The sequence below is a fragment of the Mercurialis annua genome, linkage group LG3, assembly GCF_937616625.2.
Source record: "Mercurialis annua linkage group LG3, ddMerAnnu1.2, whole genome shotgun sequence".
Taxonomy (NCBI): domain Eukaryota; kingdom Viridiplantae; phylum Streptophyta; class Magnoliopsida; order Malpighiales; family Euphorbiaceae; genus Mercurialis; species Mercurialis annua.
In genome coordinates, this window is record NC_065572.1 from 3,251,338 (window position 1) to 3,275,736 (window position 24,399).

At 30.8% G+C, this 24,399-nt stretch overlaps 4 protein-coding genes and 1 long non-coding RNA gene across 17 annotated transcripts; 1 reads left to right on the plus strand and 4 right to left on the minus strand.

Annotated features, from left to right (window-relative positions):
* The first annotated feature begins 5,468 nt into the window (after positions 1 to 5,468).
* On the plus strand, positions 5,469 to 6,881 carry LOC126673228 (uncharacterized). The gene is made up of 2 exons (XM_050367297.2): positions 5,469 to 5,783; positions 6,481 to 6,881. The coding sequence occupies exons 1-2, from the start codon at positions 5,594 to 5,596 to the stop codon at positions 6,708 to 6,710; spliced, it is 420 nt and encodes a 139-aa protein (XP_050223254.1). The 5' UTR covers positions 5,469 to 5,593; the 3' UTR covers positions 6,711 to 6,881.
* Positions 6,882 to 9,666: 2,785 nt separating this feature from the next.
* On the minus strand, positions 9,667 to 14,021 carry LOC126673218 (bifunctional L-3-cyanoalanine synthase/cysteine synthase D2-like). 4 transcript variants are annotated; one of them, XM_056105153.1, is made up of 12 exons: positions 13,930 to 14,021; positions 13,167 to 13,221; positions 12,979 to 13,088; positions 12,842 to 12,899; positions 12,487 to 12,750; positions 12,273 to 12,410; positions 11,789 to 11,840; positions 11,597 to 11,676; positions 11,048 to 11,107; positions 10,848 to 10,928; positions 10,626 to 10,748; positions 9,667 to 9,806 (listed from the first exon to the last, which is right to left on the minus strand). In XM_056105153.1, exons 2-11 carry the CDS (start codon positions 13,203 to 13,205, stop codon positions 10,659 to 10,661), a joined length of 972 nt encoding a protein of 323 aa, XP_055961128.1. In that variant the 5' UTR covers positions 13,206 to 13,221; positions 13,930 to 14,021; the 3' UTR covers positions 9,667 to 9,806; positions 10,626 to 10,658. The 4 variants fall into 4 exon arrangements, with proteins under 4 accessions (XP_055961128.1, XP_055961129.1, XP_050223231.1 ...); XM_056105154.1 differs by lacking the exon at positions 9,667 to 9,806 and having other exon boundaries at positions 10,476 to 10,748; positions 12,842 to 12,887; XM_050367274.2 differs by lacking the exon at positions 9,667 to 9,806 and having other exon boundaries at positions 10,476 to 10,748.
* Positions 13,977 to 17,243, minus strand: LOC130014492 (cysteine synthase-like). Of its 7 annotated transcripts, none has more exons than XM_050367272.2 (12): positions 17,064 to 17,243; positions 16,750 to 16,906; positions 16,573 to 16,626; positions 16,389 to 16,498; positions 16,230 to 16,287; positions 15,877 to 16,140; positions 15,674 to 15,811; positions 15,316 to 15,367; positions 15,085 to 15,164; positions 14,559 to 14,618; positions 14,356 to 14,436; positions 13,977 to 14,196 (listed from the first exon to the last, which is right to left on the minus strand). In XM_050367272.2, exons 3-12 carry the CDS (start codon positions 16,609 to 16,611, stop codon positions 14,107 to 14,109), a joined length of 972 nt encoding a protein of 323 aa, XP_050223229.1. In that variant the 5' UTR covers positions 16,612 to 16,626; positions 16,750 to 16,906; positions 17,064 to 17,243; the 3' UTR covers positions 13,977 to 14,106. The 7 variants fall into 7 exon arrangements, with proteins under 7 accessions (XP_050223229.1, XP_050223227.1, XP_055961126.1 ...); XM_050367270.2 differs by having other exon boundaries at positions 16,738 to 16,906; XM_056105151.1 differs by having other exon boundaries at positions 16,738 to 16,906; positions 17,023 to 17,243.
* Positions 17,244 to 18,237: 994 nt separating this feature from the next.
* Positions 18,238 to 18,760, minus strand: LOC130015318 (uncharacterized). The gene is made up of 2 exons (XR_008790345.1): positions 18,612 to 18,760; positions 18,238 to 18,534 (listed from the first exon to the last, which is right to left on the minus strand). It is a non-coding gene; the product is annotated as an uncharacterized LOC130015318 (long non-coding RNA).
* A 1,595-nt stretch (positions 18,761 to 20,355) lies between these two features.
* Positions 20,356 to 23,906, minus strand: LOC126673221 (cysteine synthase-like). Of its 4 annotated transcripts, none has more exons than XM_050367283.2 (11): positions 23,801 to 23,906; positions 23,492 to 23,547; positions 23,297 to 23,406; positions 23,022 to 23,079; positions 22,670 to 22,933; positions 22,441 to 22,578; positions 21,949 to 22,000; positions 21,720 to 21,799; positions 20,930 to 20,989; positions 20,726 to 20,806; positions 20,356 to 20,572 (listed from the first exon to the last, which is right to left on the minus strand). In XM_050367283.2, the coding sequence occupies exons 2-11, from the start codon at positions 23,528 to 23,530 to the stop codon at positions 20,483 to 20,485; spliced, it is 972 nt and encodes a 323-aa protein (XP_050223240.1). In that variant the 5' UTR covers positions 23,531 to 23,547; positions 23,801 to 23,906; the 3' UTR covers positions 20,356 to 20,482. The 4 variants fall into 4 exon arrangements, with proteins under 4 accessions (XP_050223240.1, XP_050223241.1, XP_050223239.1 ...); XM_050367284.2 differs by having other exon boundaries at positions 23,774 to 23,840; XM_050367282.2 differs by lacking the exon at positions 23,801 to 23,906 and adding an exon at positions 23,701 to 23,768.
* Between the last annotated feature and the right edge of the window lie 493 nt (positions 23,907 to 24,399).

Here is a 24,399-nt window from a genome sequence, read left to right on the forward strand (position 1 = left end):
GTAAATTGACCTTTTTTCATTTGAAAAAGAGTTTAAAATAGTCCTTCAATTTTAGTATATATTCTAATTACACGTCAATGTTATTAATTATACAAAAACATCTTCTTCTTTAAAAACATTCAATTAATAATAATAATAATTTAAATTATATTAATTATCAATAATTTTTTAAAAATTAAAAACCGTAAAAAATTTACATAAAACAAATAAAATATTTCTATTTCCGACTTACCACCGTAAAACAAATTTTAAAATCCGCCGTAAAATTTAAATTTTTTTTTTCAATTTTTGAGCTCCTCCTCCCATTCCATGGAAGGAGAAGCAACGAGCTCCTTCCCTCCATGGAAGGAAGGAGCGACCTGCTCCTTTCCTCCATGGGAGGAAGTGAGCCCCTCCTTCCATGGAGGAGGAGTTTGAAAACCGTAATTTAAAAAAAATGGCGTTTTTTGAATTGGAATATGCTTATAAGTTAAAATTAATAAAAAAATATTTTATTTATTTTATTTATTTTATTTTATTTAAACGTTTATAAAGATAGAGTACTTGTTTGTAGTATTTTTAATAAAAAAAGTATGAAATAACCCTTTGTTTTCAATAAATCATCCAATTTTTGAAATTTGGGGTACAAGTGAAACATAAATACAACGTGAACGGTATATGTGACATTTTTCCTAAATCAGGGTATAAACGAAAACGAGATTAAAGGTGGAGTTTTTTTTAAGTAATTAAGCCATTAAATTGAAAAAACATGTATAATTTATGCATTTTTATAATATTATTCTTTTTTTAAATAATATTATTTTTATGTATTCAAATGATTGTACAATATTTATTAATTATTTATTTTTTTCTTATATTAGGTTAAGCCAAAAACTGAACCTAACTTTATTCTTTAATCCGGTGTAGATGCATAAGAACATTTTGCCTAATTTAAACAGTAGAAATTTTTTAACATATCTATTTTTTTAAAATCTTAATATATCTATTAGTAAAATATAAAATACCTAAAATATAGATAGTATTAATTATCCATTTATACACACAGGTGAATTGCCCCAGAAAATGAGAAATTCACTAATATAGCAAGTAGCCTGAAAATAGAATTTGTATAATTTCATTTTTGGAGAAACAATTTCAACCATTCATATTATCACATCCCAAATTAGAATTAGGAACATATTAATGGATAGAAAAAAAAAAGTATACAAATGAGAGATAGTTTATAGCTTTAGAAGTACAAACCACACAAATATATGAAATTGCTAAAATAAGGCAACTTTTCTCCATTATTTAACCTCAACAATCTGAATCTTAAAAGCGTCATCTTATCTCAAACTATTTGTCGCTGTTTCTGTTGGTCGTCAAAGATCTCAAAAACTACAAAAAATGGCAATGGGTAAAAATGCAGCTTTCAGTTTGATTTTGTGTGTTTTAATCCTAAGTATGGCTGAGTTGCCGATGGTGAAGTCAACTTGTTTAAGTGATTGTGCTGCAAGGTGCGATAAAAAGTCATCTTTTCCGTTCGGATGTAAGCTTACTTGTCCGAATGAATGTCCTAATGAGCCATTCCGAGGCAAACAGCCATCTGGACAAACTTGAAGAGTTCTTACGATTGAAGTTATAATATGAGAGATTTTTGAAGAAATAAATGGAAATTATCTCTATAGTTCATACTATATATTTATCAGAAAATAAATAAATAATTCACTACAAGAAAAGTGAGTTTTAGCAACGGTCTATTACAACGATCATTAAAATCGTTACAATACATATACCTTTTATAACGATTATTTTAATGTCGTTTCTAAATATAAGTATTTTATAACGCCTAATAAAATCGTTATTAAAAGTTATACTTTTAGCAACGACTTAATTTATATCGTTTTTAAAGATAATTATTTTACAACGACTAATCATGTCATTGTAAATTATTAGCTTTATCAACGATTAAATATGTGTCGTTTTTAAATATTATCATTTCACAACGACAAATAATTTCGTTGCTAAAAGAAATAAGGAATAGTTAAAATCCCACATTGAAAATAAGCGAAATGAGAATGATGCATTCTCACTATAAAAGAAACCCACCCTTCACTATAAAAATAATTTTTACTTTTGTTGTAATATATCAATCAAAAAATAAAAAATATTAAATTTTAATAATAATTGTATTTTAAATTATAAAAATTATAAAATTATATAACATATATATTAAAATAATAATTAATATTATAATGTTTTGACAACGACTTTTTATGGTTACTAATAACTTTTAACAACCAATCTTATAGATTTTGTAAAACCTATAGCAACGACCATTATTTAAAAAAGTCGTTATAAAAAACATTACATTACGCCAACACGCACAACCACATTTGTCGTTGTTAAAAACTTTTAACAACCATATTTTAGGTTTTCACAACGACAACTCACGTTTCCAAAAATCAAGTTTCTTGTAGTGATTCTAGTGGTATGTGTCTTTGTTGTTATTGAAGATTTTAGGGTTATCAACCCTTATTTTAAATGTAAATATTTGTAACATTTATTGTTTAATAATACATCATTATTGAATGGCTTAATTACTTAAAAACCACCCAACTTGTAATTTTTTTTCATTTATACCACGACCTAGGAAAATTTTCAATTGTACCCTATTTTTGATTTTTATGTTTCATCTCTACCCTAATGAGTTGAATTGACCTATTTTTTTTTGAAAAAAAGTTTAAATTAGTCCTTCATTTTTAACCTATATTCTAATAAAATGTTAACGATAATCATTTATTTATCTTGTTTTTAATATTTTCATCTTTAAATTAATTAAATTATCAAAAAAATTACTCTTGGGGTACAAACGAAACATAAAAATCAAAAATAGGGTACAAATGAAAATTTTCCTAGGTCGTGGTATAAATGAAAAAAAGTTACAAGGTGGGTGGTTTTTAAGTAATTAGGCCTTATTGAATAATGATTTCAAGTATGATTTTTTTTTCTTTTTCAATCATAAGAGAGAGGAGAGTTTTTGACGGTTGTCAGAATATTTGATCCCACGGTCTCGGTGAAACTATGCCCACATTATTTGAGTTATAATTTATTGATTTTTTTTTTCATTTTAATTGTATGTTATCTTATTTGTATTGTGCGGAAATGAAATTTTATATGACTTTTTTGGTCTAAAAGTATTTATTCTGCAAAAATGTTATCTAATGTGTTATTAGTGTATTCCAAAATTTAAAGTAAAACTCCATGCTAAATGCAATTTTGAAAAAAATGTATAACAATTATATCACTAACCAATGAGTTATAGCTCAAATGGTATAACCGCTAGGCAGCAATCTGTTATTATCCCAAAAAAAAAACTATTATATCCCTATAGAGATAACCTATAAATATCTGGCAGTTAAGAAATGTGTAAAAATAGTTTATTTATTTTCCGATTAAACACAGTATAAACTGTATACTATTACATATATACAGTTCCAGCTAAAAAAATGAATATAAGATCACAATAAAACAATTATAAAATAATGTTGAAAAGTATAAAAGTGCTAAAAGAATAGCCCTTGATCGGTGATCGATGACTAAAAAATACTCATTTATAGCGTTGCTTTAGTTCACCCCTTTGTATATAAAAAAATAAATGTGTAAATATGTGCAAATAATATATAATACTTTTAATTATTTTTAATGAGATATATTAATATTATATTAAGTCACTTTTAATATTTAAATACATTTATAATTTATAAACTTAAGTATATACCTATTTGTCTCTTGTAGTTACACAAGATGAACAAGTAATATATTAGGGGTTAATTGTGAATTAAATCACGAACTTTACTCTGATTTATAATTGCAACACAAACTTTAAAACTTGACAATATCAATAACCAACTTTCATTTTTTGGATAATTAGTATACCGATCTAAAAAAAACATTGTCGTGGATATTGTAATATAATATCACGTGTTGTTGCATGATTGGTCAGTGTATCAATTTGCCAAAAAAATTGAAAGTTGTTACTGAAATTACTAAGTTTCATAGTTCGTGTTATAATTGCAAATTACGGTAAAAAGGATATTCCTTCAATATCAAGCACTTACAAAAGTGTATGAATTCAGAAAAGAGGTATAACCTTTCCTAATAACTTGACGTAGAACAAAATGTTTAAGCAAGTATACGTAAAGTATTTTTCTTAAATCGTCTTATAAAATAAAAATAAAAATTACATAACTGCTCTAACATGACAATGATCAAAATTTCAATAGAAAACTAACAAATTTTTTATACAAAAGGGACAAACAAATCCTTAATAAAAATGGACAAAACAAACATTTTATAAAAAAAAAGACAGACAAAATATTGATAAAGAAAGACCGTGAATAAAATAAAATTGTTATAGCAGTTAAATAATTCCATTTTTATTATCAAAATGTCTTGATATATATTCGAACCTTAATTCATATATAAAAGTGGATTTGATATATTTTTCGTCAATAAATTTTGACCTATGCAAAAAGGTGAAAATTAATTTGACCGTAATTTATTATATTTTGTGAGACAAAACATTATAAAAAAGGTGTCTACCGCCAACGGCAAAAATAAATTATTCACATCATGCTGAAAATAAAATAAAGAAAAGCTCTCACAATTAGATTTTTTATTTGAGAGAAAAAAAATATTTAAAGAAATTAACTTTAATTAGATTTTCATCCGGCTATCATTTTAAACTCAATGCGCTTCAAATCAACAATTTTGAGATTTTTCAAATGATATAGCAGTGTTTTAAAAATCGAACCGGTAGCTGAACATGTGAGGCCATCGGTTTCCGGTTGAACCGATTCAATGACCGGTTTCATAAATTTAAAAATAATTAAAAAAATTACAATTCATCGGTTTTTTATCGATTCGACCTCTGGTTTACTAGTTCAACACCCGATTTTATACCGGTTTGATCCGGTTCAAACCGGTCCAACCAAAAACACTGTTCTGTGATTTTTAGGTCGGACCATTGGCTGGTTTCCGGTTTAACCGGTTTGACTGGCCGGTCCAGTCAGGTTTTTAAAACACTGTGATATGGTTCATGTGTTTTAAGCAAAATATATCACCTTTAATGTTCATGATTAATAAAATAAATTTTTATATATTTTTACTTATTTTTTTAGTATTGAGACTAATAAAAGATAAATAAAGAACTATTTTCCTCGTATTTTTGCTAATTATGAGTTCTAATAATAGATTTAGTAGCATAATTTTATGAGATTTTTGTTTATTTAGTAGCAATAACAAATGCAAAATAGTCTTCACACAAAAACAAAAGAAAATGTGATACATTAAACCTAAAGAGTACATATCTAACTTAAGAAAGTCTAATATAAGTTCAAGTCTCAAAATTCACACATTCTTCCTTAAAAATATGAGTATACCAAATTAAGACATTTCCTTCTCCAATATATAAACAAATAAGCCATACATTTCTGCAATCTTTATGTTCTTGAGCTGCTATTAGTTCGTCAAATATATATTATGATCCCTCTTTGAGACACCGAGAGCTAGGGTTTCTACAAAAATTTGAATTAATAAAATTTCATCAAAAATGGCAAAAATAAACATTTTATGGTTTATTTTGTGCATTTTGAGCTTACAAATTATTGATACGCAAGTAGCTCAAGCAAATCATAGAGATTGTATTGCGGATTGCAATCAACAATGCGAAAATAAAAGAAAGCCATTTCTATGCCAGCTCTTTTGTCCACCGTATTGCGCAAATGACCTTAAGCATGCAGGTAATAGATGTATTACTTTACGTATTCCGCACGTGATTCGTGTATATATATAGTACCGATTTATTGGTTGTGAGATTCCCAACGTTTACAAGTTACTTTTAAAATTTTAAATTAATTTAATTTTTTACGGGTAATTTATTTTAAATACTCTCATTTATTTTAACTTTTAGCAAATATTTTTGTTTTATGAATATTAATAAAAAATGAACTAGTATGTGGAAAATTAATAGTTTATTATTCTATGAAAATCAAAATAATAAATCATCAACAATTTAATATAATATTTTGACGTATTAATAAACTACTATGATTGGATAATAAAATAGTTTTATGAAATGTATATTGTGAATAACTAAACAAAAAAAAATTATTCATATAAAAGTACAACCATTATAAAAGACAATATATACACTAATTAATACACAATAAATATTTAATTAATTGACAGGTGATATGAATATCAAATTTTTGGATAGTTTGATTATGAGAATTAACTCTTAAATATGATTTTAGATTTAATTGCATGTAGATAATAGTACTTATTAACACGATCTATTAAAATATAAATAGTTTTTAAATACATATGTATTTTTATATCTAATTATTTTAAAATATTTGATTTTTTTGTCTTTCTATTGCAACCTTTTAAAAATATCATCTCTGTCAAATGTTAGTTAATATTTGATTTTTATTGCAGTGCTTTCAAAATCTCTAGTCACTCAAGGTAAACATCATCCACCTTCGAGTCCTCATCGCCGCCATCGCAGTCATCACCGCCATCATCACCGCAGCCGTCCGAGTCATCAACCTAATTTTGCGAGCAGTACCGATTCAGTTTCTAGCTTTGACTCCATTCCTAATTTTAATCCCGACCCTAATACTGATATTAATATAAACACTGATGCTGATCTACCTTTACAATTTTAATCTTTTTTTTATGACAATTTAAATCGAAGCCATCCATAATAAGGCAAATGCTGAAATTAATATTTCCTTATTGCTTTACAGCTATATAATTTGTAGCATTTTAGTGTTTTGTTTAGTTTTTTAATGTGTACAAATTAAACTAATTTATATTACACTTGAAATTCCCATCAATTGTTCATGTTTCTCATGTATCTTCTTTTTTTTGATAATTTGATTTTCATGTATCTTAGTAACTAATGTTTGATTTTCTCAAAGTTTGGTTACATACATATCGTAATTTAATTTGTAATATTTCTTTTTAATATATTATTAGTGTTAATCTTACCAATCGACAACTTTAATCTACAAATTCTAATAATTTAATCAATTTTAAGGGTTAAATATATATTAGGGGTATTGGCAAAACAAATATTGAAGTTTTAACTTTTTAACAATTTAATATCATTATTCAAAACATCACAAAACAAATTCTAATATTTTCCGTTTTTGCATTTTGTAGTCCAAATTTATTTTTCGGCAGTTCCGCCCCCCTTTAGGCTACAATCTACATAGTGTAAAAACGCGAAAGATTAAGATTTTATTTCGAACATTTTTAAAACGTTGAAATTTAATAATGCCAATGTATGTATCTAATATGCCTGCCACGCACGCATAAAATTGCCGAAAAACGGTTTGAACTACAAAATGCAAGAAATGAAAAAGTTAGGATTCGTTTTTAACACTTTGAATTATGAAATTAAATCGCTATAAAGCTGAACGTTAGGATTTGTTTTACCAATATTTCTATATATTATTACTACATTTTACAAAATAGTCACCGAGATTCCATTTGTTAGAGGAGTACTTATCCCACACAACGGATGTTCCACGTCATTTTTATAACAAGCTAATTAACATTTGTGATAGATAATCTTTATTTATTGTTTACATATGTTTTTTCATTATATTTTCACGCATGACTAACGCTTTATTGGGTTGTTACACGAATGATATGGCACATCTGTTGCGTTGCATAATTATTTTTGTTAAAGGCAAAACCTATCCTAAGGTCTTTGTATTTTCCATTTTTTTCTTTACTTCGTCCTTAAGCGTTTTTGTTTTTTTATATCATTTACTTTCAAAAAAAAAATTATAACGTCCTTTTGTAAATAAAAGTGTTGAGAGACCAAATAGAATTGTTTTTGAAAGTAGAAGAACTAAATGAAAAAACAAAAAAAAAATTATAAAATTATTTTCGAAAGTACACGAATCAAGTAAAGAGAAAAACTTTTAGGGATGAAGTAATGAAAAAATGAAAAGTTATACCAATGGTGTCAATTTTTTTGGTCTATTTTTTTTTATATTAGTGTTTCAATTATTTAAAAGCATATCAAATGAGTGTTTTCGGTACCTTTTCAGTCATTGCACTACTGACAAAGCTAAAAGTAATTTTAAATTACCGATTTTGCTTGATATTTAATTGAACGTATACAAATGTATTACTTGTGCACACAATTTTTTTTTTACTAATATGTCAACATTTAAGTAAAAACATGACTTTTTTTCCCTTTTAGTACGAAAAACGGCTAAAAACACTAAAATTGAAACACTAATACAGAAAAATAGAAGTTCAGACAACAAAAAAAAAGATAGAAAAGTTCAGGAACCATATTTTGATATAATTTTTCCAAATAATTGCATCCGACGGTATTAATTTGAGCTGAATTATCAGTTATAGAAGTGAATAATTAACGAACTGTTAATTCTTGTTGTCAATAAAAAGTTGCACTATTAGTTTCACATACTCTAAAAATAGGTAATAATAATACTAAAAAAGTTGACCTCATGTAACAACTCAACAAACTCTGATATATTTACAGTTCATCATCGCATGATTAAATATACCAGAAAAACTCTCTATGTATATAAACAAACTAATGACAATACAAAACTCAGATTAATTTTGAATATTTTTCCTGCCTTCAATCTGGTTTGAGTTAGATTTGGGTGCGCGCCGCACCGTAAATTATCAAGCAGAGAGAAGTGCAGGAAAAAAATATTTAAAACTCAAGAAAGATGGAGAAAAAAATGGTTTCATGGTTCATGAATGGTTTGTGCATATTAATGGTGCTAATTCAGATGGTTCAAGTAACCCAGGCTCGGCCTGGGTGCCTTAATCGCTGCGTAGATAGCTGCGGAGATGCTACTTATCCGTTCATTTGCGAGTTCTTTTGCCCACCTTGGTGTGCAAGTCACCTTAGTCAGTAAGGTACGTCTATAATCGTCATTAATATCGTCGTCGTTCCGAATTGTTATAAGTTAAAATCTGATGCTATAATAGCAAAACGCACTAAAATTTGTAATTTTATTTGCAATTTAGCGTATTTATTAAAGAGAAAACTACAAAATGGCTTAAAGTCGATTAAAATTTTCAAACATCCGTTAATTTACAAATATATGTGTCAAGCGATCTGAAATTTTCACCGCGATCTTAAACATATACATCTTTTCACTTTAAATGCTTTTATTTTAGAGTTAATATCATCATATAGCACAATCTTTTGCGTTTTTTTTATTTAAACACAAACTAAAAAGTGTCTCATCCATTAGCACAATCTTTTCAAACTCTTCATTTTATAGCCTGTTATGCATTTTATACTTTTTTTTGTACGGACGACCAAAATGACATCGTTTTAGACATTTATGCTATATATGCCACATAATGTAGTATTTTCTTCTATTCTCCTATAATTATCATTTGAATTCGATAACTCGAGATATCTTGTATCCTGAAAATAATTTTAATCGTATTAATTACGTTCAATAATCTAGACTATATAGTATGTAAATTCATTTGATTAATTGCCTATATATATATCTACCTTCAGGAGAACCAACATGAACAAAATCAAAAAACGGCTTGTAAATTCTTCCTCAACGTATCAATCATGAAAAGAAATGGAAGAAGTCGATTGGATGGTTTAAACATTTATTTCTTTATTTTTTTCTCATTTCTTGTATTTTGCAGCTACTTAAAAAACATGTACTAACCCCCTTTTGATCATTTTTTTTATTTCCTAAAATCGAAATTATGGGTTGTATATTCCATCATGTAACCTGCAATTTAAATCAGAAAGTTAATCTTTTATATTTATTATTTATATGTATATCTAATTTAAAGTCTAAGCATATTTATGAATAATCTTATTAATCCTGCTGGCATATATATAAGAATTATATTAATTCCTTATTCATTGGATTCAAAATAATAATCAAATAGCAACTTAAATTAATCATCAAACAATAAGAGCAAATGTCAGCTTGACTGGTAGTTTAACTTGGAGCTAAGAGTAAATCCGGCACTCGAATTTGTGTCTCGGGATCAAATACGCTACTTTTTAACCTTTTAGTCAAATTAAATTCCAAATATGTTTTTCAGAGTCAAATTTGACTAAAAGGTTTAAAATTTACTTATTTGATCTCAAGACACAAGTTCGAACACCTCATTTAACTTGTTTCTAGTTATATATATTTCTTCAAATATAAATGTCTATCAGTGACTCCCGTCTTGTACCAATGTTTTTTAGTAGGTTAGTCGCTCTTCTTTCCTCACGGGCAGGAAGCACTGTGTTTATATATATATATATATATATATATATATATATATATATATATATATATATATATATATATATATATATATATATATATATATATATATATATATAGCGAAGCTAGACAATTTATTTCATAAATACTAATGAATTTTGTAAAACTTGTACCCTATTGGTTTTGAAATTAAAATTTATATAGTTAAAAAATTTGAGATGCATTTTAATTACCTTGTAATCAATTTTTTTGTAAAGGAAGAGATGACCCACTAAACCGTAAGGTCCAATCCACAGACAAAGAAATTACAAAGCTGTTAGAACTTACAACCAGTAAGCTGAAACTTCAAAGAACTAGTTATCAATCATAAGTCATGTTTTCCACCTCCTCTCTAATGGAATCAAAAAGCTTGGAAGACAAGTAACGCTCTCCGAAACTGGGAAATATCACCTGCACATCGAGCAAAGCCGAGAAATATCACCTGATACCATATACAATACGAAACAACCGGGCGAATTCCAGCCAATCGGGAGAAACGATGGAACTTACAACAATGAGTTTGCCTTCATTTTCAGGCTTCTTTGCCAAACTAATTGCAGCAGCTGCTGCAGCTCCAGAAGATATTCCTACCTATGGATATAGTACCAAAAAATAGAAAAATCACACAGCTCGAAATACCGAGTTCTGCTATGGTAATGTAATGATGTAAAAATGTAACAACATTTAAGAGGAAGATAACACTTCCATACCAATAAACCTTCTTTTAGGGCAAGCAGCTTAGTGGTTTCAATAGCTTCATCACTTGATACCTAAAATGTAACAGCACCGCCAAAATAGCTTTATCAATTAGAAATCTACACACATCAGAATTTTCAATTATGTAGCATGAAAACAGAATTGGCGAAATGGAGAACGCCAAAATAGGAAAAGGAAAAACTTAGTTTTTCACAAGAATATGTCATAAATGCAGAGTTTTGAAGTTCTCTTAAAAACACAAACAAAACGCTGAAACATAGAAGTCGAGAAGTTTTTGTGCAATAAAGATATTAGTAGCAGCTTAGTTTCTTTTTTTTTGATAAATGATTATTATATTAGCACGACCACAAGTAGTGGAAGGCAAAAAGGAAAATGGAAAAATTATATTTGTTCAAAGTAGTATGTAAAAGATATAGAATTCCAGAGTTTCAGGAGTGTGTTTTCAGAAACAAAAATAAAACGCCGAAACATAGAAGTCGCAAAGTTTCCGTGCAACAAAGATATAGCAGCAGCTTAGTTCAGAAGCTATAAATTAGACTTACTTGGAGGACTTCATCCAGCAAGTCAACATCCAGAACTTTAGGGATGAAACCAATACCAATACCCTGGATCAGATGCGGACCTTTGACAAAGACAGTTTAGAACAAAATCAAGAAGAAACAACAATCTGCATTACGTTTTTAGCTTAATGTCGGAATAATAAAGAGTTAAATTATATTAAAGCCATTGCTCACCAAGTTTCCCTCCATTCAAGATAGCCCTTTCAGTAGGCTCTACACCATACACCTATAAATAAGAAAAATAAAAACACCAATAACGATTTTCCCTTTCTTAGGCTCTACAATAGTGTTGAGATTAATTGCACTTACTGATTTATACGCTCTACAGAGCAGTTACCATCGTTTCATTTGTTAAATTTTGGTAATTGAACTTTCATTTTTACATCAAGGAAGATTACTATAGCAAATCAGGTCACAATTTGCTTATGTGGCAATAAAAAGTTGAGTGGTTATCCAATGTGTTGGTCGCCACACAAGCAATTTTAGGCTAGAATTACTACAGTAACCTTAAGTTGATGTAAAAATGAAAGTTCAGTTATCAAAATGTAACAAATAAAACGATGATAATCGTTATGTAAGTCCTATAGTTGAGTAATAGCATAAAACTTTAACCCCTCTACAACGCATTGAAACATATACCAACATCAACAATGCAAACCTTCATCTCTGATTTTTTCTCCCTGAGGAATCTTCCGGCTCCAGTCACGGTTCCACCAGTTCCGATCCCTGCAACCAGGGCGTCAACTTTACCTTCGGAGTCTCTCCATATTTCTGGACCAGTAGTTTCATAATGAATCTACACAGAATACCTTTTGATCACCTTCCAACCAATAGAATGTATATGCATGTCATTAGATTTACAAAAAGTTTACCTTGGGATTGGCAGGATTTTCATCTTGCCGAAGCACAAATCCATTGGGCGTTTTACTTAGTATCTCATTAGTTTTCTGAAGTAATCCATTAAAGCCCTTGGTTGGATCAGCAAGATGAACTTCAGCTCCGAGAGCACGTAGCACAATTCGCCTCTCGAGACTCATCGAAGCAGGCATGATGATTATAACTTTATAATCTTTGGCTGCACCAATTGCTGCCAATCCAATGCCAGTGTTACCGCTTGTAGGTTCAATGAGGGTGGTCTTTAGCCAAATAAAGAGGAGCTTAATTATTACTTAGTTTAACAAGGAAATCATCTGTTTTTACTGAACGGTAAAATGTAGTATGACTAACCTTCCCCGGAGTAATCAAGCCTTTATCTTCTGCATCTTTGATCATGCTGTATGCAATTCTGGATTCAGAAAAGTAAAAACCTATTAAACTAATAACCTAAGACACAAAAATGTTAAAAAAAGATGGTAAGAACATGCCTGTCTTTAACACTAGAAACGGGTTCCATCATTTCAAGCTTGGCAGCAATGCGGGCTACGCAACCGTCCACAATATTATTCAGATACACTAAAGGGGTATTTCCTATTAACTGCATAAATAAACTCATTGTAACTATAAATTACTGTTATTTAAAAATCAAAACACCATTGACTAATAGGAAATATACTTGAGTAATATCTTTCTTGATCTCACACTTGTTCTCCATTGTCTTTCTTGGAACTCTGCAACCACAGAAAAACACGAACGGATCAAAGGTCATGTTTTGTTCTTGAAATGGAATAACATGGAATAGGCAATTTCATTAAATAAAGCTCCAGCAACCAAAGTTAAAAATAGTCATTTTATACGGAATAGATATTCCATTCCGCACCTATTTCATGAACCAAACATAGCCTTAGTTGAATGTGAGTTTAGAGTTTGAAAAACAATGAGGAAGAAAGGAAAATTTAGGAAACTTACCCCACTAACCAATAAGAAAATTAGCTGTTTTTGTCAAATTGAAGATTTGAGATTATTAGTATTATTTTCTTTTGGATAGAATGGGGGAGCCAGTGTTTTTCTAATTGAATCAGTTCATCATGTTCAGTCTACATCAGTTATTTTTTAAGGATTAAGACATCTTGGGCCTTGTTGCAACGTGGCAGAGATGATGTGCCAGGTTAGCAAGAGTAGACATTTTCGACATCCGCCTGGCCAGTGAATTTTTGCTATTGACACATGACTATATAGCAGTATTCAACACAACAATTGTGCTATGTCATTAGTGCAATAAATATATTTATTAAATATTCTACTATTCCAAACATCATATTGGCTTGTTATATAAATGATGTGGCACAACCGTTGCGTGTTCCCAACTTGCAAAACACGTGCCAGATGGCAGAAGTCAACAGATGGAACTATTAATATGAGTATTGTATGATATGTACCTTATTGGTCTTTACATATTTCCCTCTCTCGTTTTGTCGCAGTTAAATCATTTGAAATACATTTTAAAATTTTTATTACACAAAAGAAGATATTCCACGAAATTGTAAGGTCAATATACACAGAAATTATACAGCTGTTACAACCAGTAAGCTGAAACTTCAAAGAATGGTTAGTTCTCAATCATAAGTCATGTTTTCCACCTCCTCTCTAATGGAATCAAAAAGCTTCAAAGACAAGTAACGCTCTCCGGAACTAGGGAATATCACCTGCACATCGAGCAAAGCTGAGGAAATAATCGATATAGTTGCAGAGAAGAACAGAGTAATGTGTGTGCTGATGTGCACATTATGAAACCGTTTGCTTTCGATACAATTACAAAACAACAGGGTGAATCCAGCAAATCGAAAGAAGTCGATGAAACTTACAACAATGAGTTTGCCTTTATTTTCAGGCTTCTTTGCCAAACTAATTGCAGCAGATGCTGCAGCTCCAGATGATATGCCTACCTGTGGATATTGTAGCAGAAAGTAGAAAATTCACACACACAGCTCGAAATACCGAGTTCTATTCTGGTAATGTAATGATGTAAAAATGTAAAAACATTTAAGAGGAAGATAACTCTTCATACCAGTAAACCTTCTTTTACAGCAAGAAGTTTAGTGGTTTCAAAAGCTTCATCACTTGATACCTAAAATGTAAGAGCACCACCGAAATAGCTTTATCGATTAGAAATCTACACACATCAGAATTTTTAATTATGTGGCACGAAAACAGAAACGTCTAAATGGAAAACGTCAAATAGGAAATGGAAAAAACTTTATGTTTTCACAAGAATGTCTCATCAATGTAGAGTTTCAAAGTTTCGGAAGTGTTTTCAGAAACGAAACCAAAACGCCGCAACATAGAAGTCCAGAAGCTTTTATGCAATAAATATATTAATAGCAGCTTGGTTCCTATGCAAATGCAACATCGAAAAGGAAAACAGAAAAAATATTTTGTTCAAGGTAGCATACTAGCATGTCATAAATGTAGTGTTTCGGAGTTTCATAAGTGTTTCAAGAAATGAAAAAAAAAAAACGGGGTACGTAGAAGGTGAAAAATTCAAGATAGATATTAGTAGCACTTTAGTTCAAAAAGCTATAAATTAGACTTACTTGGAGGACTTCATCCAGCAAGTCAACATCCAGAACTTTAGGGATGAATCCAGCACCAATACCCTGAATCAGATGCGGACCTTTGACAGGTGCAGCCACAAATTGTTTGATATCGGATTTTCAATAACGACAGAGTTTAGGATAAAACAAGAAGAAACAGCAATATGCATTACTTTTCTAGTTTAATGTCAGAGTACTAAAAAGTTAAATTATAGCAAAATAATTACTCACCAAGTTTACCTCCATTCAAGATAGCATTTTCAGAAGGCTCTACACCATACACCTATGAATAAGCAAAATAAGTATGGTTTTGTCTTTCTTAGGCTCTGCAATGGGGTTAAAAAATTGCAGTTACTGAACTATATGCGGTTTACAGAACAGTTACTATCATTTCATTTGTTACATTTTGGTAATTGAACCTTTATTGATGTAAAAATAGAAGTCCAGTTACTAAATATAACAAATGAAACGATGACAATCATACTGTAAAAGACTTATAGTTCAATAATAGCAACATAAAACTTTAACCCCTCTGCATTGCACTGAAACTTGAAACATTGAGTCATTGACCAACATCAACAATGCATACCTTCATCTCTGATTTTTTCTCCTTGAGGAATCTGCCAGCTCCGCTCACAGTTCCACCAGTTCCGATCCCTGCAACCAGGGCATCGACTTTACCTTCAGAGTCTCTCCATATCTCCGGACCAGTTGTTTCATAATGAATCTACACATCAGTGACAAAGTAAATCACAGACCTTTTGATATGTCATTAGATTTCAAAAAGTTTACCTTGGGATTGGCAGGATTTTCATCTTGCCGAAGCACATACCCATTGGGTGTTTTACTTAGTATCTCAACAGATTTCTCAACCAATCCATTAAAGCCCTTGGCAGGATCACCAAGATGAACTTCAGCTCCGAGAGCACGCAGTACAATTCTCCTCTCAAGACTCATCGAAGCAGGCATGATGGCTATAAGTTTATAACCTTTGGCTGCAGCAATTGCAGCCAATCCAATGCCAGTGTTACCGCTTGTAGGTTCAATGAGGGTCGTCTTTACCCAAATAAAGGGAGCTTAATTATTCCTTAATTAGATTAACAAGAAATTAATTTACTTTTACTGAATGATGTAATATAACTAACCTTCCCGGGAGTAATCAAGCCTTTATCTTCTGCATCTTTGATCATGCTGTATGCAATTCTGGATTCAGAAAAGTAAAAAAGCTGTTAGATTAATGACCTTGCGGGACAAGCTTGTTGATTGAGAGGAGGAAAATATTAAGAAAAATGGTAAGAACATGCCTATCTTTAACACTAGAGACAGGTTCCATCATTTCAAGCTTGGCAGCAACGCGGGCTACGCAACCTTCCACAATATTATTCAGATACACCAAAGGGGTATTTCCTATTAACTGCATAAACTCACTCATTGTAAGTATAAAGTACTGTTATTTTTAAAAATCAAAACGTCGACTAGGAAATATACTTTGGTAATATCTTTCTTGATCTCACACTTGTTCTCCATGTCTTTCTTGGCACTCTGCAACCACAGAAAACCCGAATAATGTGATACTTGACTATGTTAATTTGGAGTTTGAAAAACAATGAGAAAGCAAGGAAAATTTGCAGGAAACATAAACTAAAACTGTACATTCTTTTTTACTTATCATCTGTAAATCTGTGGTGAATGTATACATGAATGCGCTGTCCATTTCAATGGATGGCCCCATCTCTGTCACTATCCATCTTATCAGTTATCACTTATCACTTCACTGATTGTTTCAAATTCAAGATTTGGTTCCAACTATTATGCATAGCAGCTAATTTTTCAAAAGAAGAAGAACAACAAAGAATCAAACACCCAAGTAAAATTCTCATGATTAAGAACCAAAAAACAAGATCACATATATATTTGACATTTTCACATAGTACCCACCAAATATCAGTAGAAGCAGTTGAATAGTTTGCAGATATTACCTGCTGCCAGGAGATAATTTGATGTCAAATTTGAGACGGTCCCTCATATTACTTTTTTTGTTCTAGTCTAATCCACACGGACACGGCGATTTTACTGAAAGAGTTAAATGTAAAATTATCACTGTGTTTGTTCATCTTGCAGAGAATATTGTAATCTTGGATAACAACAGAAAATGACATGTTTAGAGCTAATAAATTACAATTATTGGAGTGCATGAGACGGTGATTTTCGGCTTCCAGTCGGAAATCAATTTAGGGGTGAGCATTCGGTTGGTTCGTTCGAGACTGAACCGACAATCTATTGACCGAATTAACCGTTTGACCGAATAGTTAAAATCAAAAACCAAACCGAGTGAATAAGAAAGGGGAAAATATAGTTTTGGTTAGGGATTATTATAATTTTGGTGTTTGAACTTGTTTAAAAATATCAATTTGGTGTTTGAGCTAATATTTATTTCAATTTGGTGTTTTAACCTGGAAATAAATTACATATCAGTGTTTTTAACAGGTAACCATCAGGTAGTCGGGAAAGGAATTGATTACATGGATTAATTAATTTACACATATACAAAAAGGCACATTAAACATAAATGATGTGGAATTGAAAGACCAACGGTAAGAATTGAATATAAATTAGGGTTTCTTCTCCAACTATTTTCATTGAATAATTTCAGTTTGATCCTCTCTGGAATTTTATCTTTGTTTCTTCAATTTCAAATTTGTGTTATTTCTTTTCTGTCTCTTCTTTATAATCTTTATTTTATTTTATTTTTCACTCTTTCTCCATCAATGGACATAAGAGCTGCACAAATTAATCTGATATTGTGAGAGAAGAAGTATTATGAAAACATGATTTGCTTCTTGTGATGCTCGTAACGGATATTTGGATCATTTGGAATTTTAAAAGTTTAGGGCATGAAATGCTTGAATGAAAGATGAATTTTATGTATTTTGCACATCTAAGATATTCTGCTCAATGTGTTTGAAAAAATGTCTCAATGAAAATGCATATGCAACTTACAGCATTTACACATAATGTTTGCTCAATATGCAACATAATACATATTTATCCAAAAAAACAACTGGATTAAAATCAAAAAACAAGAATTTAATTAAAATACACAATAAAACCACTACAATAATGTGATTAACACATTCGTTAACGGAATCAAAATACAATTAACCCATGGAACCAAAATATCATAATAATCATTGCAATTGTTGAAAAAGAACATTTGAAGTTTTGCTCAAAACACAATCTTTGCTAAAGTCTTGTGTGAAGATCATTCAGTTGATGGAGTTTTGTGCTAAGTTCACTTGACTCGGTTCATTTTCGATGAACTCTTGCGTAGTTATAATTGAGTCTGAAGCCATAGAAGATAAGCCATTTTTGCATCTTTTGTTGACACTAGCTTGTTTTCCTTTTTCCTGAATTAGATGTACTTAAAGGTATACTGGTTTGGAATCCTTCCTGTAATTCATAAACATAAGACTAAGGTTGCTACTATAAACAACATATAAATTTGTACATATGAAAGGTTATAGTACCTGTAATTGAGATGCGGTTGTGTAATCTTTTCCCCATTTCTTAAAACCCTGTGTCCTTTCAGTCATAAACTTAGGTTCAGATTCATTGCCAACCCTTCTCATGCCTTTGTTATAAAACACCCTCTGAGCTGAAGTCTTTGGCTGCAAAAAATTATAATAATCCCTTAATTAATACTATTATTTCATAACACTTATTACAATACAATATTAATTAATCCATGTAATCAATTCCTTTCCCGACTACCTGATGGTTACCTGTTAAAAACACTGATATGTAATTTATTTTCAGGTTAAAACACCAAATTGAAATAAATATTAGTTCAAACACCAAATTGATATTTTTAAACAAGTTCAAACACCAAAATTACAATAATCCCTTTTGGTTAATTGGTTCGTTAAAAAAAATTCAAATTTTTGATTAATTTGACCGATTTGGTTAATTTTAATAATTTAAAATTCAAGCTGAAGCAAAAACTTAACCAAAAGCAAAAAAAAAAACATTTTATATTAAAGTTGAACTGATCGTAACTAAAATTTTAACCGAACAGATCGAAAGTCATCGATTCAGTCGGTCAATTCGGCCAGCCGGTATTTTGTTTGCCTCTAGAAATCATCTTTTCTAAACTCGTCCATTTCTATGGGTTTTGTTTTTTGAATAAATTGCTCTAGGCTACATGGTGTTGTTTCTTCTCGGCTAGCAGAAGCTATAGCAATTCGAGAAGCGTTGATTGAGTTGGCTAAAAGGATGGCATAATGTGGTTGCTGAATCGGATGCGCTTGAAGTTGTTTTAGATATTTGGAATTGTGTTCGCGTGCAGTCAGATATTGTGCTTGAGGATTATATTGAGCTTGTGAAACAATTTAGTAAAATATCGTTTTTTTTTCTTAAAGTAATGAGCTTAGCGCGTTATGTCCGTTCCTTGTCAGGTCATCAGGATTATTTCTTCAATTATCCTGAATTTCTTACAAATGTAACTGCTTCTGATTTAGTTTAATGAGATTTTGAGTTTCAAAAAAAAATCTAATAACAACTTAATTTTTTTTCATGAAATTTAAAAATAAAATAAAAAATTGATTTCTATAAAAAATTGATCTCAATTTTGGATTAATATCTTTCTTCAAGTATGCAAATAAATTGATTTCTCATCACCAGAAATTCAAAGCTTATCAGTATTAGCAGCGCTAGACAAATTGATTACTCATCCATTTTTATGAATATTGTATGATATGTACCATATTGGTTTCACAATTTTCCCTCTCATTTGCCACATTTAAATCATTTGAAATACACTTAATTAAGTTATAAGCAATTTATTTTTGAGCTTTTTATAAAAAAAAAGATAAAAATTCGGCAACTATTTATAAAAATACGCTATTATTCACTTTTTTTTTACAAAGATATGCCTTTGATACATTTAAAAAAATTACAAAAAAATAGTTAAAAGTGCGTATTTTTTAATAAATAAAAGCATATACAGTTTATTTGTTTCTTTATTTTTTATAATATAAAGAAAGATATGACCCAATAACTATAAGGTCCATATAGTTATTGGGTCAGAGGAAGAACACTTCGGTGGAGGACGTCGTTTTCAATGGATTCACTATGGCTTCTAACCATTATAAATATTATAATTCGTCTTATGCTTATTCTAACTTGGAGTTGTTTAGAAATTCGGATTGTATTTTACTTGGATGATTTTGTTTGTTTTAGCCTCTCTCGTTTGCAGCTTTTTGCTTGCGAGTGTTGGTTTGCCTTTTCTCGAGGCTTCTTAATACAAATTTCATTCATAAAAAAAAAGTTCATATAGAGAAAGAAACTATATATCTGTTACAACCAGTAAGGTGAAACTTCAAAGAATTATTATTAGTTCTCAATCATAAGTCATGTTCTCCACCTCCTCTCTAATGGAATCGAAAAGCTTGGAAGACAAGTAACGCTCTCCGAAACTGGGGAATACCACCTGCGCGTCGAGCAAAGCTGAGATGAAAATTGATGCAGTTGGAGAAAAAAAATAGAGTAATGTATGTGGGAATGTGCACATTATGAAACCATCTGCTTGCAATACGAAACAACCGGGCGAATTCCAGCCAATCGAAAGAATCAATGAACTTACAACAATGAGTTTGCCTGCATTTTCCGGCTTCTTTGCCAAGCTAATGGCAGCAGCTGCTGCGGCTCCAGAAGATATTCCAACCTGTGGATATAGTTAGCAAACAATTGAAAGATCATACAGCTCGCGAAATGCGCAGAAAAGAAATCTCAATATGTAGAAGTCGAGAAATGTAACAAATATAAGAGGAAGACAACACTTTCATACCAGTAAACCTTCTTTTAGGGCAAGCAACTTAGTGGTTTCAATAGCTTCATTACTCGATACCTAAAATGTAGCCACCGCCAAAATAACTTTGTTAATTAGAAATTTCCACACATCAGAATTTTCAATTATGCAGAACGAAAACAGAAATGTTGAAACAGATAACGCCGAAATAGGAAATGGAAAAAACGTTATGTTTTCACAAGAATTTGTCGTAAATGTAGAGTTTCAAAGTTCCGGAAGTGTTTTTCGAAAGTAGGAAAACAAAACACCGAAATATAGAAGTTGAAAAGTTTTTATGCAGCAAATAAATGACTAGCAGCTTAGAAAAACTACATTTGTTCACATCAGTATGTAATAACTGCGAAATTTCAGAGTTTTAAAAGTAAACTCCGAAACATAGAAGTTGAGAAGTATTTGTGCAACAAAGATATTAGTAGCAGCTTAGTTCCTGTCCAACATCGAAAAGGAAAGTAGAAAAACTATATTTGTTCGCAATAGTATGTCATAAATGTAGAGTTTCGGAGTTTAAGAAGCGTTCTCAGAAACAAAAACAAAACACCAAAACATAGAAGTCGAGAAGTTATTGTGCAACAAAGATATTAGTAGCAGCTTAGTTCTTGCGCAACATCAAAAAGAAAAATAGAAAAACTATATTTATTCACAGTAGTATGTCATAAACGTAGAGTTCCGGAGTTTCAGAAGTGTGTTCAGAAACGAAAAATAAAATGCCGAAACACAGAAGTTGAGAAGTTTCTGTGTAACACAGATATTAGTAAAAAAATAGACTTACTTGGAGGACTCCATCCAGCAAGTCAACATCCAGAACTTTAGGGATGATACCAGCACCAATACCCTGGATCAGATGCGGACCTTTGACAGGTGCAGCAACAAATTTTTTGAATTAGGATTTTCAATAACGACACAGTTTAAAATTAAACAAGAAAAAAGAAATATGCATTACTTTTCTAGTTTAATTTCACACTAATAAAGAGTTAAATTATTTCAAAGCTGTTTCTCACCAAGTTTCCCTCCATTCAATATAGCATTTTCAGTAGGCTCTACACCATATACCTATGAATAAGCAAAATAAAGAACACTACTTGTTATGATTTTCTCTTTCTTAGACTCTGCAATGAGGTTCAAAAACATTGCGGTTACTGAACTATAGAAGCTTTACAAAACGATTATCGTCATTTTATTTGACACATATTGGTAACTAAACTTTCATTTTTACATCAACGGAAGGTTATGATAGCAATTCAAGTCAAAATTTGTTTATGTGGCTGGAAATTTGAGTGGTTAGCCAACTGGTCAGTTGCCACATAAGCAATTTTTTTGCCAAAATTACTACAATAACCTTTTGTTGATGTAAAAATAAAAGTTCAGCTATCAAAATATAACTGATGAAACAACAATAATCGTTCGGTAAAAGACCAACAGTTCAGTAACAGCATAAAACTTCAACCCCTCTACAATGCATTGAAACATTAACCAACATCAACAATGCAAACCTTCATGTCTGATTTTTTCTCCTTGAGAAACCCGCCAGCTCCAGTCACAGTTCCACCAGTTCCAATCCCCGCAACCAGGACATCAACTTTACCTTCGGAGTCTCTCCATATTTCCGGACCCGTTGTTTCATAATGAATCTACACAGAAGTAACAACGCAATCATGAATATATCTTTTGATCGCGTTTCGACCTGCAACTGACATTTCATTAGACTTACAAAAAGTTTACCTTGGGATTGGCAGCATTTTCAAATTGCCCAAGCACATACCCGTTCGGGGTTTTACTTAGTACCTCATCAGTTTTATCTAAAACTCCTTTAAAGCCCTTGGCTGGATCAGTGAGATGAACTTCAGCTCCGAGAGCACGTAGCACAATTCGTCTCTCGAGACTCATTGAAGCAGGCATGGTTATTATAAGTTTATAGCCTTTGGCTGCAGCAATTGCTGCCAATCCAATGCCAGTGTTACCACTTGTAGGTTCAATGAGGATGGTCTTTAGCCAAATAAAGAGCAGCTTAATTATTACTTAGTTTAAAATAAGTAATTAATTTTCTTTTACTGGAAGGAAAAATGTGACTTACGTTCCCCGGAGTAATCAAGCCTTTATCTTCTGCATCTTTGATCATGTTGTGTGCAATTCTGGATTCAGAAAAATAAAATAATAACTGTTTATTTAAGGCCTAATGACTCAAAAAATCTAACGTATACACAAAACTTTATTTTTAACAGAGGATACTTTAAAATAACACTGTTTCCTCATGTCCGCATCAAGTGTACTGGTTTCTCGTATCCGTGTCCGTGCGTAGACTTGTCAATTGAGAGAAATAAAATGTAAAAGTAGATGGTAAAAACATGCCTGTCTTTTACACTACGGACAGGTTCCATCATTTCGAGCTTGGCAGCAATTCGGGCTACGCAACCATCCACAACGTTATTCAGATATACCATGGGGGTATTACCTATTAACTGCATCAGTACAAATGGAAAATGGTTAAGTAGATATAGTGTTGTTTAAAACCAGGGAAACAGGAGCAAGGACAGGATAATTTACTTCAGTAATATCTTTTTTGATCTCATAATTGTCCTCCATGTATATCTGTAGTTGTTCTGCAACAAGATATAGAAATGAAAGAAATTAAAGGAGATATGTGTCATCAACATATTCAAAACAGAAGCTAAATGCTTATCATAATTGGCAGTTGACTTTAAAGAAAATCAAAAAGTTTCAAACAATTAATGACAGAACAAAGAATCAAATACCCAAGTAAAATTTCATAATCAAGAACAAAAATAACACAAGAACAAATATATATTTGACATTTTTACATAGTACCTATCAAAAATGTTTTGCAGATAATACCTGCTGCCAACTGTTTAATAATCAAGATTAAGGTTGTTCTTCGCTTAATCACTTGTTGTTGCCTGCTGCCTTATAATTAAGGCTAAGATAAGATAATTTGAAATGGTCCCCTCATATTCCATTTTCTTAATTTGTTATAAATTTCCATTTTTTTGTCTCTTGTGGCTGGCGGCTTTCTAACAAAGCCAAATCAAACAGACGTGGCCACGATGATCTGCCACGCGGCACAGATGATATGCCAAGTTAGCAAGAGTTGGCATTTGGACATCCAAGTGGAAAATGAATCTGCTATTGACACACGTGAGCAGTCAACACATTTCCCAGCTTACTAAGTACATGCCAGATCAGATGGAATTCCACATGGACCGTTTTAGAATCACTAAGCACTTAACACCATCCCATTTTTTTTCAAAAATCAATTATACCCTCAACGTATGGAAAGACGCCAAATTAATTAGAATAAATGACCGTTTTACTCCTTTAACTTAAAAAAAAAAACAATTTATAGTTTGACAATATATTCAAAATTTTATATATTTGAATCATTTATATGTACATTATTATTAAGATGTCCATGTAATGATATTTTATTGAAAAAT

Bases quoted from the DNA above. Each gene is read 5' to 3' on its own strand.
- LOC126673228 (XM_050367297.2), top strand. From the start codon at position 5,594: ATGGCAAAAATAAACATTTTATGGTTTATTTTGTGCATTTTGAGCTTA. The intron at 5,784-6,480 runs GTAATAGATGTA...TTTTTATTGCAG, and splicing joins AAATGACCTTAAGCATGCAG to TGCTTTCAAAATCTCTAGTC.
- LOC126673218 (XM_056105153.1), bottom strand. From the start codon at position 13,205: ATGGAGAACAAGTGTGAGATCAAGAAAGATATTACTCAA. The intron at 10,929-11,047 runs GTATGGAAGTGT...CTATATCCATAG, and splicing joins CCCTAAAAGAAGGTTTATTG to GTAGGAATATCTTCTGGAGC. The intron at 10,749-10,847 runs GTAAGTTCCATC...CTCGATGTGCAG, and splicing joins ATGAAGGCAAACTCATTGTT to GTGATATTTCCCAGTTTCGG.
- LOC130014492 (XM_050367271.2), bottom strand. From the start codon at position 16,611: ATGGAGAACAAGTGTGAGATCAAGAAAGATATTACCAAA. The intron at 16,499-16,572 runs GTATATTTCCTA...GAGTTTATGCAG, and splicing joins TCAAGAAAGATATTACCAAA to TTAATAGGAAATACCCCTTT. The intron at 14,619-15,084 runs GTAAGTCTAATT...CTTACATTTTAG, and splicing joins TGCTGGATGAAGTCCTCCAA to GTATCAAGTGATGAAGCTTT.
- LOC126673221 (XM_050367282.2), bottom strand. The intron at 23,407-23,491 runs GTAAATTATCCT...GTACTGATGCAG, and splicing joins TCAAAAAAGATATTACTGAA to TTAATAGGTAATACCCCCAT. The intron at 22,934-23,021 runs GTAAGTCACATT...ATTTGGCTAAAG, and splicing joins GCTTGATTACTCCGGGGAAC to ACCATCCTCATTGAACCTAC.